The sequence below is a fragment of the Canis aureus genome, chromosome X, assembly GCF_053574225.1.
Source record: "Canis aureus isolate CA01 chromosome X, VMU_Caureus_v.1.0, whole genome shotgun sequence".
In the NCBI taxonomy this organism is placed as follows: domain Eukaryota; kingdom Metazoa; phylum Chordata; class Mammalia; order Carnivora; family Canidae; genus Canis; species Canis aureus.
In genome coordinates, this window is record NC_135649.1 from 49,346,531 (window position 1) to 49,365,988 (window position 19,458).

General features: G+C 40.4%; 1 protein-coding gene across 1 annotated transcript in view; it reads left to right on the plus strand.

Annotated features, from left to right (window-relative positions):
* The window catches only part of NOX1 (NADPH oxidase 1), a 28,900-nt gene extending 10,069 nt beyond the window's left edge, over positions 1-18,831 (plus strand). The window contains exons 3-13 of the mRNA XM_077888965.1: positions 510-620; positions 857-941; positions 1,283-1,434; positions 1,538-1,719; positions 1,807-1,939; positions 10,752-10,844; positions 11,974-12,209; positions 12,409-12,571; positions 12,975-13,121; positions 13,301-13,425; positions 16,513-18,831. Of these exons, the coding sequence (XP_077745091.1) occupies positions 510-620; positions 857-941; positions 1,283-1,434; positions 1,538-1,719; positions 1,807-1,939; positions 10,752-10,844; positions 11,974-12,209; positions 12,409-12,571; positions 12,975-13,121; positions 13,301-13,425; positions 16,513-16,639 (1,554 nt within the window). The 3' untranslated portion in view covers positions 16,640-18,831. The remainder of the gene's footprint in view (positions 1-509; positions 621-856; positions 942-1,282; positions 1,435-1,537; positions 1,720-1,806; positions 1,940-10,751; positions 10,845-11,973; positions 12,210-12,408; positions 12,572-12,974; positions 13,122-13,300; positions 13,426-16,512) is intronic.
* Positions 18,832-19,458: the final 627 nt, after the last annotated feature.

Consider the following 19,458-nt stretch of genomic DNA (forward strand, 5'->3'; position numbering starts at 1 on the left):
GCAAGAGAGAGAACATGAGCAGGGGGGAAGGGCAGAAGGAGAGGGAGAAATTGACTCCTCAATGAGCAGGGAGCCCGACTCGGGGCTTGATCCCAAGATCCTGGGATCATGACCTGAGCCGAAGGCAGATGCTTAGCCAACTGAGCCATTCAGGCGCCCCAACAATTGAGTGTATTAAGCAAAGATACTTGTTGCAAAGTATCCATCGATGGGATGTATTTGTTAACGTGAAATTATTAAATCCTGTTCTTTTTCATATTGTTAGATGTATAGTCAAATATTTCCAAGCCACTTGTCATGAGAATTTCTCAATTTGCTATTAAGTTCAGCAAATCTTTTGTCATTTTGCAAAGCAGAGAGCCTGGACCAAGTGTGCTGGCTACTGAAAAAAGGGTGAGGAAGATGCCGCCCTGCCCATCTCCAGGTCTCAGACAAGTGGACTGGGCTGTGCTCACCTACTAGATGATGAGATGAAGCAGCCTGATGGTCTCTTCTCTCATCTCTTCTAGTCCACGTTGGCCTGGGCCCGAGCCTCTGCTCGCTGCCTGAATTTTAACAGCATGCTGATACTGCTTCCTGTGTGTCGAAATCTACTGTCCTTCCTGAGGGGTACCTGCTCTGTGAGTCCCAACTACTCCTAGGTCAACTTCCACATTAAAGACAAGAGACCCTGAACTCCTCCACAGTAGGACAACCCGATACTTTCAAACCCTTAGGAATGGAATTCAGGGGTCTCCTTTGGTAGCCAAGGGGGTAGGCAAGCGTGGGTGGGTATTGGTATGCTTTGTTTAAGACATGTTACTGAATTTTATAATCTGCCCAGAGACACCTGACCTTGATCACTTTCCATTTGTAGTTTTGCAGGCGCACCCTGAGAAAGCAACTGGATCACAACCTCACCTTCCACAAACTGGTAGCATATATGATCTGCCTACACACAGGTGACTGAGGCAAACCACAAAACTGCAAGCTTGTGGGCATTCAGAGTGTAGTTTCATTCATCTCTGCATTTAGACATTCAAACAGTATGTATTGAACACCTGGCACTATTTGTCAGGCACTATTGTAGGCCTATTTTCGTAGAACTTACATTTGATTATTTGGGGGAACAGAATGAGAATAGGAAAGATCTTGGTTCTCACTGTAATCACGATTTATTGGTCACCTTCGGTGGACTCAGAATTCTGCTAGGCATTATACGTAGAATTCTCCTTTGCTACTGGGGGCATGCTGCAATGATGCTTCTGAGACACCTTTCAATCCTCTTCATCTTTCCATTTAGCTATTCACATCATTGCACACCTGTTTAACTTTGAACGGTACAGCAGAAGCCGACAGGCCACAGATGGATCCCTTGCTTCCATTCTCTCCACCCTGTCTCATCAAGGGAAAGAGGAAGATTCTTGGCTAAATCCTATGCAGTCCCCAAACATGGTGAGTTGACTCAATGGCGAAGCATCTGGGATCTGGCCATGAGTAGGAAGGGCATGATATGATTGGCACACATTGTGTCAGGCTGAAATTTCTCATTTCATAGACAGTGGAGTATGTGACATTTACCAGCATCGCTGGTCTCACTGGAGTGATCATCACGATAGCTTTGGTTCTCATGGTGACTTCAGCTATGGAGTTTATCCGGAGGAGTTATTTTGAGGTCTTCTGGTATACACACCATATTTTTATCATCTACTTCATTGGCTTAGGGATTCACGGCATTGGGTAAGGTCCTCAAACACTCATTCTCATGCTGCAGCCCCTGACCTTGCATAATTCTTTGTCCAAACTGTCCTTCTTTGTTTGTTTCAGTGGAATTGTCCGGGGTCAGACCGAAGAGAGCCTGAATGAGAGTCACCCTCACAGGTGTGCAGAATCTTTCAAGCAGTGGGATGATCATGATTCCCATTGCAAGCATCCCCGATTTGAAGGGCTCCCCGCTGAGGTAAGAACCCCACAGACAAGGATAAACTTTTGTTAGGAGTTGTTATTGTTGTTATTATTACTCTTATTATTGTTACTGTGCTGAGTCCTGTGGAGGATATTGCTACAAGTCTCCTACCATCAAGGAACTCCAGTGTCACTGGCTAGGGAATTACCATTAGCAGGAGATCCTGTAGAGGAAGGACTGATGGTTATTGCATGTTGTGAGACCCTCTTCAAAGGTGATAATGATATCTCCCATTATTATAGTGTCTACCATGGGACAGGTTTGCTGTGTAATATGGATTATCTCATTTATACGTAGCAATAATCTAAGAGGTAGGTATTTTTTTTGTCTCCATTGTGAGACAATAGGACTAAAATTCAAAGCGATTAAATTGTCAAGCTGTCACAGTAAGTAACTAGTGGAACTGCAAATCAAGCTCAGGCTTTGCAGATTCCAAAGACTGTGCTCTTGACTACTGTACTACTGTACCAAAGCTTAGCTCTGAAATCCAGTCACTTTTCTTTTCTTTTTTTTAAATTTTTATTTATTTATGATAGTCACGCAGAGAAAGAGAGAGAGAGAGAGGCAGAGACACAGGCAGAAGGAGAGGGAGAAGCAGGCTCCATGCACCGGGAGCCCGACGTGGGATTTGATCCCGGGTCTCCAGGATCGCGCCCTGGGCCAAAGGCAGGCGCTAAACCGCTGCGCCACCCAGGGATCCCCAGTCACTTTTCTTGAGGGGAAGAAAAGCATTCTTTTGGGCAGCGGTTTGGCGCCGCTGTCAGCCCAGGGCCTGATCCTGGGGACCTGGGATCGAGTCCCATGTCGGGTTCCCTGCATGGAGCCTGCTTCTCCCTCTGCCTGTGCACTGCCTCTGTGTGTGTGTGTGTGTGTGTGTGTGTGTGTCATGAATAAATAAATAAATAAAATCTTTTTTAAAGAAAGCATTCTTCCCCCCCAGCTTTATTGAAGTACAATTGACAAAATTGTATATATTTGAAGTGTACAATGTGGTGAGTGACACATGCATGCCTTGTGAAATGATCACCATGATGAGATTAATTAACACATCCATCACCTCACATGGTTACCATTTTGCATGTGTGCGTGTGTGGTGAGAATACTTAAGATCTACTCTTTTAGCAAATTTCAGGTATGCTATATAGTATTATCATCTGTAGTCACCATGCTTTACATTAGATCTTCAGAGCTTATTCATCTTATGACTGAAGGCACATACATTTTGACCAGCATTTTTCCATCACTCCCCCACCTCCAGTCTTAGGCTCTGGTTACCCACCTTTCTAGTCTGTTTCTCTATGAGTTCAACTTTTTTTTTAAGATTTATTTATTTATTTATGATAGACATAGAGAGAGAGAGAGAGAGACAGAGACACAGGAGGAGGGAGAAGCAGGCTCCATGCTGGGAGCCCGACGGGGACTCAATCCCGGGACTCCAGGATCGCGCCCTGGGCCAAAGGCAGGCGCCAAACTGCTGAGCCACCCAGGGATCCAGTTCAACTTTTTTTTTTAAAGCATTCTCGAAGTCAGCTTTCTTTGGTGTTATAAGAACATGCTTGGAAATTATTATTAAATAGTGGACAGTCAAGAAACTGGGTTCCAGGGAACTCAAGGTGTGCCTTGGGATGATTATTATGGATATCATGGTTTACCTTTGCATGCTCGTAAAATATGTTAGGTTGGAGGTATAAATGGAAAGAGAAGGTTGACTTGTGGTGTCTCAAAGTGCTCTGAGGGTGATTAGTCTTTAAATCAGTTGCAGAATTAAGAGCTATAGCTTGATCCTCATCTAAAATGAGAACAATATCTTAAAAAATCCCCTAAAGTTGGCATTTCAAATCAGTTGGGAAAAAAAAATATATCATTAAATAATTTTTTTAGGATAATAGGTTATACACCCAGGAAGAAAAGCTGAGTCTTGATTCCACACTTTACACTAAAATATGAATCTAGATTGCATGGATCAAGGATTTAAGTTTTAAAGAAAGGAAAAAAAATCATAAAAGCCTCATAACACCACATGAGAAATTTTTTTCTAATATTGGAGGGGTAACAAAAATATTTCCTTAATAAGATTTAAAAAGACCTTAAAGCCAGAAAAGAAAGTAAAATAAATTTGAATAAATATATATTAAAATTTATTATATATAAATTTTTAGTTTTTATTAACATTTCAGTTAGTTAACATACAGTGTAATATTAGCTTCAGGTGTGCAATTTAGTGATTCAATACTTCCATACAACACTCGGTGCTCATCACAAGTGCACTCCTTAATCCCTATCACCTATGTCACTCATCCCCCTCACCCAGCTCCCCTCTAATAACCATCAGTTTGTTCTCTAGAGTTAAGTCTGTTTCTTGGTTTTTGCCTCTCTCTCTTTTCCCTATGCTCATTTGTTTTGTTTTTTAAATTTTACATATGAATAAGCATATGGTATTTGTATTTTTCAGACTGACTTATTTCCCTCAGTGTAATGCTCCCTTGCTCCATCCACGTCTTGCAAATGGCAAGATTTCATTCTTTTTTATGGCTGAGTAATATTCCATTATACTACCTCTTCTTTATCCATCCATCAGTCGATGGACATTTGGGCTTTTTCCTTAATTTGGCTACTGTGGATAATGCTGCTATAAACATTGGGATGCATGTATTCCTTTGAATTAGTATTTCTGTATCCTTTGAATAAATACCTAATAGCGTAATTGCTGGATCATAGGGTAGTTCTATGTTTAACTTTTTGAGGACCCTCCATACTGCTTTCCAGAGTGGCTGTACCAGTTTGCATCCCCACCAACAGTGTAAGCGGGCTCCCCTTCCTCTGCATCCATGCCAACACCTGTTATTTCCTGTATTGTTAATTTTAGCCATTTTAACTGGTCTAAGGGGATATCTCATTTTAGGGTTTTTTTTTTCCTGACTTGGAATATTCAGGATCTTCTGTATTTAGTAAATTTCCAGATCACTGTAGATCTGTCTCCACCCTCCTTAGTAAAACTCTGTCCATGGCTTGTTTCAGGATCAGTTTCAGTATTGAATCGGACTTTCCCAATGGTTTCTATTTGGCTGTTTATTCTTCTTTTCTCAGATTTCTATAGGATCATGTTATCATCAATGGCCATTGTCAACCCCTTTCTCCAGTCCACTGTCTCTCCCTTCTAGTCCCTCATATAATGTTGCATTGACCCTTGGTGATGGATTTAGTCCAACACTTCACAGCTCTTGCCAATTCACTATGATTTCTGTTTATTCAGCTTCCACTTCCACATTTTCTTCGACTCTCCTTTAGATTCTTCTCAATCTTTTCTCATTCTTATAACAAGTAGAATAATTTTGCTCATTTTCATGAGCAGACACAGGTCTGGAATTCTGGATATTTCATGCACTGGAATAGCTGTTGGCTTCTGTGCTGCGTGGTGAGGATATTCTGAATGCACTCCCATTCCACATGTACTGGCTATACCTGGCAGTCTGAGGCCATAGCTCTTCCTGTAGCTGCAACCATCATCTCCGAATTCTGTTCCTAAACCTCACTAACAGCTCCAGAGAAGTGAGAGATAGGTGCTGCAGACATCACCCTGGGTCCTGGTCCCCACCTTAGGTCATGCAGTTTCCCTTACCATGGCCACACGACACAGCCAGAAGCTGGCGGAAGCTGGCTGCTTCCGACCTCTCCTCATTGTAGTTTTGATTTGCAGTTCCCTGATGAGGAGTGATGTTGAGCATCTTTTCATGTGTCTGTTAGACATCTGTGTGTCTTCTTTAGAAAAATATCTATTCATGTCTACTGCCCATTTTTTGACTGGATTGTTTGGTTTTTGGGTGTTGAGTTTGGTGAGTTATTAATATACTTTGGATACTAACCCTTCATCAGATATGTCATTTGCAAATATCTTTTCCCATTCTGAAGGTTGCCTTTTAATTTTGATGATTGTTTCCTTTGCTGTGCAGAAGTGTTTTATTTTGATGTAGTCCCATTAGTTTATTTTTACTTTTATTTCCCTTACCTCAGAAGACATATCTAGAGAAATGTTGCTATAGCTGATGTCAGAGAAATTACTGCCTGTGCTCTATTCTAGGATTTGTATGGTTCCTTTTAGGTCTTTAATCCATTTTTTTAGTTTATTTCTGTGGACAGTATAAGAAAGTGGTCTAGGTTCATTCTTTTCCATGTTATTGTCCAGTTTTTCCCAACACCATTTGTTGAAGATACTTTTTCCATTGGATATTCTTTATTCCCTGGTTGAAAATTAATTGATAATACAGTTGTGGGTTTATTTCTGGGTTTTAAAATTCTGTTCCATTGATCTATGTGTCTATTTTTCTGCCAGTACCATACTGTTTTGATTACTAGAGCTTTGTAATACAACTTGAAGTCTGGAATTGTGATACCTCCAATTTTGTTTTTCTTTATCAAGATTGCTTTGGGTATTCATGATTTTCTCTGGTTCCATGTAAATTTTAGGATTGTTTGTTCAAGTTCTGTGAAAAATGCTGTTGGTATTTTGATTAGGACATTAAGTATGTAGATTTCTATGGGGAGTATGCACATTTTAGCAGTATTTGTCTTCCAATCCATGAGCATGGAATGTCTTTCCATTTCTTTGTGTTGTCTTCAATTTCTTTCATCAGTGCTTTATGGTTTTCAGAGTACAGGTCATTCACTTCTTTGGTTAACTTTATTCTTAAGTATTTTATTATTTTTGGTGTAATAGTAAGTGATGTTTCTTTCTTTTTTTTAAAGACTTTATTTATTCATGAGAGGCCGAGAGAGAGAGAGAGAGAGAGAGAGAGAGGCAGAGACACAGGCAGAGGGAGAAGCAGGCTCCATGCAAGGAGCCCGATGTGGGACTCAATCCTGGGACTCCAGAATCACGCCTTGAGCCAAAGGCAGAAGCTTAGCAGCTGAGCCACACAGGCATCCCTGATGTTTCTTTATTATCTTTCTGCTGCTTCATTGAAACATTTTAAAAAGATTAATTAATTAATTTATTTATTTATTTATTCATGAGAGACACACAGAGAGAGAGAAAGAGAGGCAGAGACACAGGCAGAGAAAGAAGTGAGCCCCATGCAGGGAGCCTGATGTGGATGAAAGATCTAAATGTGAGACAAGAATCCATCAAAATCCTAGAGGAGAATACAGGCAGCACCTTTTTTGAACTTGGCCACAGCAACTTCTTGCAAGATACATCTATGAAGGCAAGGGAAACAAAAGCAAAAATGATCTATTGGGACTTAAACAAGATAAAAAGCTTCTGCACAGCAAAGGATACAGTCAACAAAACTAAAAGGCAACCTACAGAATGGGAGAAGATATTTGCAAATGACCTATCAGATAAAGGGCTATCATACAAGATCTATAAAGAACTTATTAAATTCAATAGCAAAGAAAAACAATCCAATCATGAAGTGGGCAGAAGACATGAACAGAAATTTCACAGAGGAAGACATAGACATGGCCAACAAGCACATTTGAAAATGTTTTGCATCACTTGCCATCAGGGAAATACAAATCAAAACCATAGTGAGATACCACCTCACACCAGTGAGAATGGGGAAGATTAACAAGGCAGGAAACCACAAATGTTGGAGAGGATGTGGAGAAAGGGGAACCCTCCTGCACTGTTGGTGGGAATGTGAACTGGTGCAGCCACTCTGGAAAACTGTGTGGAGGTTCCGCAAAGAGTTAAAAATAGACCTGCCCTACGACCCAGCAATTGCACTGCTGGGGATTTACCCCAAAGATGCAGATGCAGTGAAACGGCAGGGCACCTGCACCCCGATGTCTATAGCAGCAATGTCCACAATAGCCAAACTGTGGAAGGAGCCTTAGTGTCCATCGAAAGATGAATGGATAAAGAAGATGGGCCCGGGGGGCTCAGGGGGTTAGCGCCACCTTCGGCCCAGGGCCTGATCCTGGAGACCTGGGATCAAGTCCCATGTCAGGCTTCCTGCATGGAGCCTGCTTCTCCCTCTGCCTTTGTCTTTGCCTCTCTCTCTCATTAATAAATAAATAAAATCTTAAAAAAAAGATGTGGTCTATGTATACAATGGAATATTAGTCATTAGAAATGACAAATACCCACCATTTGCTTCAACGTGGATGGAACTGGAGGGTATTATGCTTAGTGAAGTAAGTCAATCGGAGAAGGACAAACATTATATGGTCTCATTCATTTGGGGAATATAAAAAATAGTGAAAGGGAATAAAGGGGAAAGGAGAGAAAATGAGTGGGAAATATCAGAAAGGGAGACAGAACATGAGAGACTCCTAACTCTGGGAAACGAACAAGGGGTAGTGGAAGGGGAGGTGGGCAGGGTGACGGGGTGACTGGGTGATGGGCATTAAGGGGGGCACTTGATGGGATGAGCACTGGGTGATATGCCTATATGTTGGCAAATCAAACTCCAATAAAAAATACCAAAAAAAGATTATTTATTTATTTATTTATTTGAGAGAGAGAGAGAGAGAGGGAGAGAGAGACACAGGTGGAGAGAGAAGCAAACCCCATGCAAGGAGCCCAATGTGGGACTCAGTTCCCGGGTCTCCAGGATCACGCCCTGGGCCGAAGGCGGCGCTAAACAGCTGAGCCACCCAGGCTGCCCTGAAACATTTGTTTTTTAAAAAGCTCTATGGTATACCATTTTTGTCAATTTTTTTACATGATCATTTTTAATGACCTTGATGGCTTTATGCAAAGTGAAATAAGTCAGACCGAAAAAGACAAATACTGTATGATTGCACTATATGTGGAATCTTACTTTAATGAACGTAGCTCATAGAAACAGAAAACAGATTGGTGGTTTCCAGAGGCAGGGGGTGGGAGAGTGGGCAAAATGGGTGAAGGTGGTCAAAAGGTACAAACTTCCAGTTATAAGATAAATAAGTCATAGGTATGTTGTGTATAGCATGGTTACTATAGTTAATAATACTATATTGTATATTTGAAGTTTGCTGAGAGTAGATATTAAAAGTTCTCAGCACAAGAAAAAAATTTTTGCAATGATGTATGGTGACAAATATTAGCTATACTTATTGTGATCATTTTGCAACATATACAAATGTTGAATCATTATGGTGTGCACCTGAAACTAATATAATGATATATGTCAATTATATCTCAATACAGAAAAATAAATAAAAATAAAAATTAAAAAAGACAGTTGGGTATTTGCAAAAAAATCTGTGTAGTTTATCATTTTTGTCATTTTTTCTTAGTAAATGATATGGCCATTCCTATATTGTATACTTTGGGCATGCCTTAATTATATCTTTATGGTCAATTTACTAGAAGTGAAATTTCTGGGTCAAATAGAAGGAATGCTTTCAAGGCTGTTGGGATGTATTGCCAAATTGCTCTCTGGGAAGATGCTACTAATTTGTCCCTCCATTGGCTGCACATATGAGTGTGCCCATCTCTCTGCATCCCAGTTAATGGTGGGCATTATTGTTTAATGTTGTTTTCTAATCTGAGAGGTTAAAATGCTATTTTGGTTTAATATTAGTTTCTCTTATTACTTCTGAGGTCAAAAGTTTTTACCACATTGTTATTGGCCATTCATATGTGTATGTGTGTGTATATATCATTAAATATATATATCATATATCATTAAAAACGTATATATATGTGTTTTTATCTGAAGACATGGGGAATTTTTCCCAAATAAGGAGTAGCATCAAATTGTATAATTCCCACTGTCAAGTTCACCTGCCCCATCTCTGCCCCTTTCCTCCCTGGAGATACCCAAGAAATTGTTTGCCTGAAATGGCATAGAAGACCTCATTCTATACAGCTCCGATGTGTCACACTGAAGCAATTGTGCAAAAAAGGACATGACTTAGCATTGCTAGGAAATACATTTTTAGTAGCTCCTGTGCATATGGAAGCAATCTGCTACCTTTGAGAGGATCTCAGGATAGAAATGCTGCTTTAAAAAATGTAGAAAAGATAAAAAGTGTATTACTATGTTAGGTGTTTTGAGCACCTGAGAAAAGAAGTGATGTATAAAGAAATACCAAGTTTTATAGATTGTTACCAATAGTATCAGCCACTCACACTTTCCCTTCTTTGTTGGTTGTTTTGTTTTTAATCATCTGCTTCTATGTAATGTCTATCTATCTTCTCTGTTGGGTTTTCAGATTGGACAAATTGTCCTGGAAGACTGTCTTGGAGTCTTAAAATTGAAATGTATATATAATTTAAGAATTAAGAATAATATTCTTCTTATTATTATTGTATTATATGTATAATTACCACATATTTTATTTCTGTACTTTTGCTTCCTGGTAAGACTTGTATTGCATTATATGTATAATTACCACATATTTTATTTCTGTACTTTTGCTTCCTGGTAAGACTTGTAAAACTTCAGGAAATGATCTGCTTTATGAGTAACAGATTAGCAAACAAAACCATTGTAATTTATTCCTTTCCATTTCCGTCCTCAAAATTTGGTGAAATTAGTGGCTTAATAATGATACATATCAGAGAACTTGATAAATATTATTAGTAGTATTAATATTAGTATTTTAAAAAAGATTTTATTTATTTATTCATGAGACACACACACACACAGGGGCAGAGACACAGGCAGAGGGAGAAGCAAGCTCCATGCAGGGAGCCCAACATAGGACTCGATCTGGGGTCTCCAGGATCACACCCTGGGCTGAAGGCAGCGCTAAACCGCTGAGCCCCTCGGGCTGCCCTCGATAAATATTATTGAATGAAGAAACGAACTGCAACACATATGAATCCTCAATAAGAGATTAACATGTAACCTCATTCTTTATTCTTTCTTTGCAGTCTTGGAAGTGGATCCTTGCACCAGGTGTTCTTTATATTCTTGAAAGAATTCTCCGATTTTACCGCTCGCAGCAGAAGGTTGTGATTACCAAGGTAAAGAATATGCTCTTTCTGGGGTGCCTGGCTGGCTCAGTGGGAGGAGCGTGTGACTCTTGATCTTGGGGTCATGAGTTCAAGTCTCAAAAGGGGTGTAGGAATTACTTTTAAAAACTTTATTTTTGGATCCCTGGGTGGTGCTGCGGTTTAGCGCCTGCCTTTGGCCCAGGGCACGATCCTGGAGACCCGGAATCGAATCCCACATCAGGCTCTCGGTGTATGGAGCCTGCTTCTCCCTCTGCCTGTGTCTCTGCCTCTCTCTCTCTCTCTCTCTGTGTGTGACTATCATAAATAAATAAAAAAATTTATAAAAAAATAAAAACTTTATTTTTTAAAAAAAGGTTTTATTTATTCATTTGAGATAGAGCAAGCGAGAGAGCAGGAGCTGGGGAGCAGAGGGAGAGGGAGAATCAAGCTCCCTGCTGAGCAGGCAGCCCAATGTGGAGCTCAGTGCCAGGACTCCAAGATCATTACCCAAGCTGAAGATGACACTCACCTGATTGAGCCACCCAAGCATCCCTTAAAAAAAAAACTTTAAAAAAGAATATGCACTTGGGGCACCTGAGTGGTACAGTCAGTTAAGTGTCCAACTCCTGGTTTTGGCTGAGGTCCTTATCTCAGGGTTTTGGGATGGAGCCCTAAGTCAGGCTCCATGCTCAGTACAGAGTCTGCTTGGGACTCTCTCCCCCACCCCCACCCCTGGCTAAAAGAAATAAATAAATCTTTTTTAAAAAGTTAAAAAAAAGAACATACAGTTTCCTCTAGCTGTGATAAGAGTTCTTTTCTTCCTGCATATAGGACTAGATTGCCATGTTGTCGCCCTGAAGGGAACAAAAAAGAATCAGGGGCAACATACTTTAGTTCCTCCAGTGCTGGAAAGAACTTTGGGGGAAGAGAGTTTGGCAGAAATCATCAGCATGGTTCTTTGTCAGAGGCTGTAAACAGGTGGCCTGGGTGAGCCCACAGACATGCTTTGGTTGGCCCCCACACTGATGGTTCAGAGAGTTGAATTGCTTGCTAACAGCTTCTGCCCCCTTTAGAAAGGACTTCTGCTCACAGTTCACCACCATCACCAGCAGCACCCCCCCCCCCACCACTTGAATTTGCCTCTGTGCTTTGTTCATAGGTTGTTATGCACCCATCCAAAGTTTTGGAATTGCAGATGATCAAGCGTGGCTTCAGCATGGAAGTGGGACAGTATATTTTTGTTAATTGCCCCTCAGTCTCTTACTTGGAGTGGCATCCCTTTACTCTGACCTCGGCTCCAGAGGAAGATTTCTTCTCCGTTCATATCAGGGCAGTGGGGGACTGGACAGAAAATCTCATAAGGGCTTTTGAGCAGCAGTGTTCACCAATTCCCAGGTAGGTCCCTGAGAGCAGCAGAGACCCAGAGGCTTCTGCAAGAGGTGATTCATTGTTGAACCTTGTCTGGTGCAATAGAATATGATTAAAATAAACAGGCACTAAAGGAGCCATGGGAACAGCTATGTCCTGGGAGAATGTTTGAGGTTGGGGGTGGAGGTGAGACTTCACTTGCCCATTGTCTTCTGTCTGTTGCCAGGATTGAGGTGGATGGTCCCTTTGGCACTGTCAGTGAAGATGTTTTCCAGTATGAAGTGGTTGTGTTGGTCGGAGCAGGAATTGGGGTCACCCCCTTTGCTTCCATCTTAAAATCTATCTGGTACAAATTTAGGCATGAAGATCACAACCTTAAAACACAAACGGTAAGTCCCTTATGCTACTTTTAATCTGGTCTGGGCCTGAAAGATCCATTGCTTTTGTGACTTTTAGCTCTTTACAACTGATAAAAGAGTAACCATCCCTGGAGCTATGAGAGTGAGTGATCACTACTCTGCCAAGGCATCCATTTCTACAGATTCATCATAAGAATGGGGTCTTCATTTTCAATTTGGAGTTTAAAATTACCTTGAACCAAAGGATGTTGGAAGTCTTTTTCCTTAAGGGAAGTTGTAAGAACTCTGGACATTCATGCCACTCTGTACATCTGATTTTTCAGGTCACCTGTAGACTTGACCAACAAATATAAAGTATATATAATAATTATGTCGCCACAACGTACAGCTTAAAGACACTTAATAAGGCTATGTTCTCTCTTGCTGATTCCAGATCTATTTCTACTGGATCTGCAGGGAGACAGGTGCCTTTGCCTGGTTCAATGACCTGCTGGCTTCTCTGGAATGTGAGATGGAGGAATTAGGCAAAGTGGATTTTCTAAACTACCGTCTCTTCCTCACCGGATGGGACAGCAATATTGTAAGTTCAAACAACACATTAATTCTGATGTTAGATGTGAGATGAATGTCAGACAAGGTCATGCATGCTGATTGGAAATAATTATTTCCAGTGCCTCACCCTTATCCCAAGTTTAAAAGTGGCTGACAGGAAGACCTGTCAGGACCTGCTTTCTCTAACTTTTATTTCTTTGACTTCAGGCCAGTCATGCCACATTAAACTTTGACAAGGCCACTGACATCCTGACAGGTCTGAAACAGAAAACTTCCTTTGGGAGACCCATGTGGGACAATGAATTTTCTACAATAGCTAATGCCCACCCCAGGTAAGTGTATTCTCTTCTAGTTAGTTGAGTTTTCAGAGTTAAGGTTTAGGAAAGATATCGCAGCATCCTGGGAAAAAAGATCTCTGGGGCAGAAACTATTTGCACCATTCTCGGATTCTTGCGTACAGCTGAAAAAAATTCATCTGAGATTTAAGCCAAATAAGGGTGGTGACCTTGTAATGGATGAGATGTTTCCTGTCTCTACAAGTCCCCATTCAAACAGTGAGGCAAGGGGACTCAGTTCCCATTAGCATTACCAAATAAAATGGAAAATTGGAAAAATTCAAATGTATCATTTCTGGCTTCAGTAATTCCTACTGCAAGTAAGAAAGGTTTGGAGTATATTGTCTAGTTAACTGATGACCTGAACTCAGTCTTTCAGAAGAGCTTTGAGACATGCTTGAGCATATAGGAAAACCGGGTGCCACGAAACCAGCCATTCCAATGGGAAGGAGAATAAGGTGATCATTAGATAAGTTCCTGGGACAAGTTGGCAGCTGAAGATCAATTCAATTCCACAAACACTGGTTACCTTCTATAAGCTCAGCATTCACTATTCTAGAAGGTTTGGAGGTTGAAAGAGAAATAGAATATGATTCTTGCCCTCAAGGAGCACACATTTTAATAAGTGATGCATACAATCAATTCAAAACAGAATGATGCACTCCATGAAACAGATACATAGACATGGAGGGAAGGAAAGTCTCTGTCCACATGGGGTGATCAGGGCAGGGTTCATGAAGGCAGTGGTGAGAACACTCAGTCGCTTAGATTCAGATGATTCTGGGTGCTAATGCTAGTTCTGACACTCCATTTCTGAGACCTTGAGCTAGAAAGTCCTCCGATTTTCTGAGTTCTTATCTATAAAATGGGAATTATATTAGTAAATGCCTTCTCTCCTCACTTGAAAAATGGTTATAAACAGTTAAGCAATACATATATGAAAAATGCTCTGGAAACAGTAAAGCAGGGGACACCTGGATGGCTCAGTGTTTGAGCATTTGCCTTTGGCTCAGGTCATGATCCCAGAGTCCTGGGAATGAGTCCTGCATCAGGGAGCCTGCCTCTCCTCTCCTTCTGCCTATGTCTCTGCCTCTCTCTATCTTTCTTTCATGAATAAATAAATAAATAAAATCTTTAAAAAAACAGTAAAGCAGCATTTGAACAAAAGAGATTATGCTAATTATTGTGTTGAGCTGACCATAGTGAAGGAGTGGCAATAAGAGTTGGTAAGGAAGGGGAGAAATTGTAGGAGAGTTCCTCCACATTGCTTGTGGGAATGTGAAATGGTGCAGCATTTTGGAAGAACTCTGACATTTCCTCAAAATGATAAACATGGAGTTACCATGTGACCCAGCAATTTCATTCCTAAGTATGTACCCAGGGGAATTGAAAACAGCCTTTGCTATCTACCCAAAACCTTGAACATGAATGCATATAGAATAGCCAAAAACTAGAAATAAGCATCCATCAGCAAATGAAAGGATAAACAACATATAGTATATCCATACAGTGGGATATTATCCTGTTATTAAAAAGGAATGAGGGGGATCCCTGGGTGGCTCTGGTTTAGTGCCTGCCTTTAGCTCACTGCATGATCCTGGAGTCCCGGGATCGAGTCCCGCGTCGGGCTCCCGGCATGGAGCCTGCTTCTCCCTCCTCCTGTCTCTCTCTCTCTCTCTCTCTCTCTCTCTCTCTCCCTCTCTGTGTCTATCATGAATAAATAAATAAATCTTAAAAAAAAAGGAATGAAGTACTGACACGTGCTATGGATAAACCTTGAAAGTAGCATGTTAAGTACAAGAACCAGATGCAAAAGGCCACACATTACATGATTCCATTTATATGAAATGTTCACAATAGGCAAATCTAGGGAGAAAAAGGAGATTTGATTGTCTAGGGCTGGGAGGAGGTGGTTGGGAGGACATGGGGAGTGATTGACTGCTAATGTGTATGGGGTTTCTTTTGGGGATGATGAAAATGTCCTCAGATTAGGTAGGGGTGATGGGTGCACAGCTTTGTGGCTATTCTAAAAGGCATTAACTGTAGCAGTGCCCAGGTGGCTCAGTAGGTTTAGGGCCTGACTCTTGATTTTGGCTCAGGTCATGATCTCAGGGTCCAGAGATTGAGCCCCAAGTCAGGCTCCACACTGAGCATGGAGCCTGCTTAAGATTCTCTCTTTCCCTCCCTCCATCCCTCCCTGCCTGCACTCTCTCTCTCTAAAAAAAGCACTAAGTGCACACTTTAAAAAGATGAATGTTGTGACACATGAATTCTTTCTCAAGTCAAAAAGGGGAGAGGAAGGTATGAGAGAGGGAAGGTGAGGGTGAGACTCAGTGCACAGTTAGAAAGCTTATTCTTGGCAAGAAGGCTCATCACCTCCTCAGTGTGAGAATTTTGAAGTGGGGAAAGATGCACAATGGATGGCTAGCACATATTCACTTGCTATGTGCCAGGCGTTTTTCTAATTGCTTTACATATGCTTTTCATTTAAACCCCAAAGCATGGTCACCTGGGCGGCTCAATGGTTGAGTATCTAGATGCCTTTGGCTCAGGTCATGATCTTGGGGTCCTGGGATCGAGTCCTGCATTAGGCTCCCCGCAGGGAGCCTGCTTCTGCCTCTGCCTATGTCTCTGTCTCTCATGAACAAATAAATAAAACCTTAAAAAAAATAAACCTCAAAACAACTCTGTGAGGTGGGTACTATTTTTATCCTCATCTTACATGGAATAAATCTGAAAGAGAGGTTAAAAGAAACTTGCCTGAAGTCACACCGCTGGGATAAGTGTCAGAGATGGTTATTTCAACCCAGATAGCGGGGCTCAAGGGTCTAGCACTTAAACCTCGACATTGCACAGTATCTTCTGAGAATCTGTTCTTGATGGAATAGGCAAGGCTTGCAGCTGAGGACAAGGCCTAAGAGCAGAATAGGTAAGGAAACTACCATGAAGAATGTGAAAGAGTCAACAGCTGAATATGCAAGGTCGTTGGGAACAGTAGAGGCCTAGCAGAGGCAGGTTCTCCATCCTCACTAGCATAGAAGCTTTTGCTGTATTCTAGCCCTTACGATTGTTCTATTCCCGCAGGTCTGTGGTGGGAGTCTTCCTATGCGGTCCTCAGACTTTGGCAAAGAGCCTGAGCAAATGCTGTTGCCAATATTCCAGCCTGGATCCCAGGAAGGTTCAATTCTACTTCAACAAAGAAAACTTCTGAATTACAGGAACAAGGATGATCATCTGCATTTAGTCTCCCCTCTGAATCTCTAGCAACTTACTTGGTTTGATCGGGTTGGGACAGCCATTTAAGCTCTGACTCCCTGGCACCCTGTTTTTGACTGGATTCAACTTGGACATCAGATTTTCATGAAGTCATGATAATTGCAAAGGTCATGGATCCTTTCTTAGGAAAAGAACTATAAATCCTTCTGGAATGCCATGACTTTAACAAGGCCTGATAGCAGAGGTGGTTGACAGTTACACAACTTGGCCCTGGGGGATATCGTTGATTCCAAGAGTTAGTATCTCCCAGCCTTTGGTCATATTTTCCCCTCCCTCTCACCTTCAAAGAAGATTTCTAAATAGGGTGATTTTTTTAAATAAAATATTTATTGAAGAATTAATGACAAAACATAATAAGCATAAATAATAAATGAACATAAAATCACCAAGAACTCCATCCCTATATAACACTATGTACATTCTTACTGTTTTTTCTTTTTTCTTACTGTTAAACACGTTCTTATCCAGTGTGAATAGCAATTTATGCCTTACTTATCCTTGCTTTTCCTTTGCTTAATGAATGAATCTTTGATTACTTAATCTAGGTTCTCCCATTTGGGAAAGAAAATCTTGGGAGCTATGCTAATTATAATGGAAATTATAACTGAAAGATATATTGTCATTAGCTTACATTGTTCTGTTGGAAATAATTGCAAAAACTTGAACTCCATCTTAAGATGACTTGGTCAACAGGGGCTCTTTATCGCCATTTTTGTTAAGGGGGGTTTATTAATGTTTAGTTTTTTAAAAAGGTAATTTACAATTTTGATACCATTTTTTGGGGCTCTTCCCTCTTTATTAAAGAATCATTCACCTAATGACATAAGCAACATGTCTTTTCTCCTATCAAAATGCTTTTTATTTCCCCATCCACCTGGCTCGGGGATGTTAGTAGTCCCAGTGAGTCAGTAGAAGCAAAGACTGGGGCCCTTAAAAGAGAGGGGAAAAAAACCCCAAAAAAACCCTTACTTTGTTGTGCCCAGACAAGTCCACTCATTAAATTTGTAAGAATGTTTCTACTGACTTAGTATTTAGTATTCTAACTTAGTAACCTATTTCTTCTACAATTAAGTGACCAAAAATGAATAAATTGTTTTGAATTATCCAGAAACTTGTATGACTTGAAGGATTAGTAAGATCCATTTTCAGTAACTAGTCTGAACAAAACAAAGGTGTCATGAACTCACAGTGGCTAATCATGTTCCATTTGTTAACTGGACATCAGGAAAAAATAGTACTGGGTACTTACATAGGAATAGATTAGAATACCCCTGCTGTTGCTGATTTCCTGGATTTCAACTACCTAAATTAAATTGAATAAGGCTTTTGGAAAATGCACAATTGAATCTGGATGATTCCTTAGACAATTGCTGACCATAAAATTTGATCTTCATTGACTCTGATTTGGAATCTTAGGGTTCCTTGAAACTTATGAATTCCTGATAAAAAGGGCTTTGCTCTTGGCTTCAATGTCTAAATATATCAATACTTCAAGATATGACTGCTGCTAAAATCAACATATTAAGGCCTAGAATATTCATGGAAGTAGGCAGAAAAGGTAATAATAATAAATCCTATGTATAATCAACATCCAAGCCAGAATTAGGGATGAGCAGGATACCCAGAAATCTCCTCAGTTGTTTTGAGCAAGTTTTTCTTCCTAGGTTGTAATATGAAGTAGCTTATTCAGCAAACTTTTGTTGGTAGTAAATGTTTACATCAGAGTAGAAAAATCCCTCACAATTTCAATGTCTCTCATAAAGTTGATTATCTTTGCATTCTTTTGCTTGACATGTAAGCAATATGCTATTACATTCTCTAAGCCTATGGCAGGCTTTTAATTCACTTGACCATAATCCTAACCCAGAAGGGGGTAGGATTCTGAGAATACAAATAGGCTCAAAGAATAGTTCCAGTGGAACTTTACTAATTATTAAGGCATCTCTTAACCTCTTGAGGTTGGCCTGATGGAGAGAAATCATGTTCCTCCTTAACACCACTATGAGAGAATACTAGGCAGGAGGAGCCATAGGTTAGAGCAAGTGGCACTGATTATTGTCACATCTATCTGCAAGGCAGCAGGCAGGGGCAGGCCTAATGGGCAATCTGACCTCTTATGCTCTACATCTGGTCCTCTTAAAATAAGTGAGAAGAATGTAAAAGTTTTAGGGTTTTCTATGTTTTAATTTCCCAGAATAAATTTGGTTATAGGGGGAAGGCTGTAGGTTAGTGATTATCTAGAAGGCAGAATGAAATGTATTTTGTTCACTTGATTTCTATTTTGTTTTTATTTCATTTTGAACATGTGAAAAATTGGTGGCTTTTTAAACTTTTATGGTTGACTACTGAGACTGAAGAGTTTTAAGACAGGTAAATGTCAACAGTCTCTTGTGTTGCCGATACACCTGAACCAGTGCCAATACAACATTTTTGTCTTAACTCTGAATGGTGCATGTGAATAAACCTGCTATTGATTGAAAAAAGTGCATTCTGATCATTGGATTTTTCTAAACTAAGTACATACACTGCTCTACTAGGCTCTTTGCTTTGTGGGCCTTCTGACAATTTTATAGCTCTAAGCATGGACTATTTTCTCCCAGTAAACTCAGAAGCTCTAGCAAGTTCTCAAAGGGAAAATCTTATTATTCCTGCTGGAAGCAAACAAAGCAAAAAACTAAGTTCTAGAAAACATTGCTTCTAAGAAATTCTCAAATATCACCAAGACGAATAAGTGGTTAACTTAAAGGAAAAACA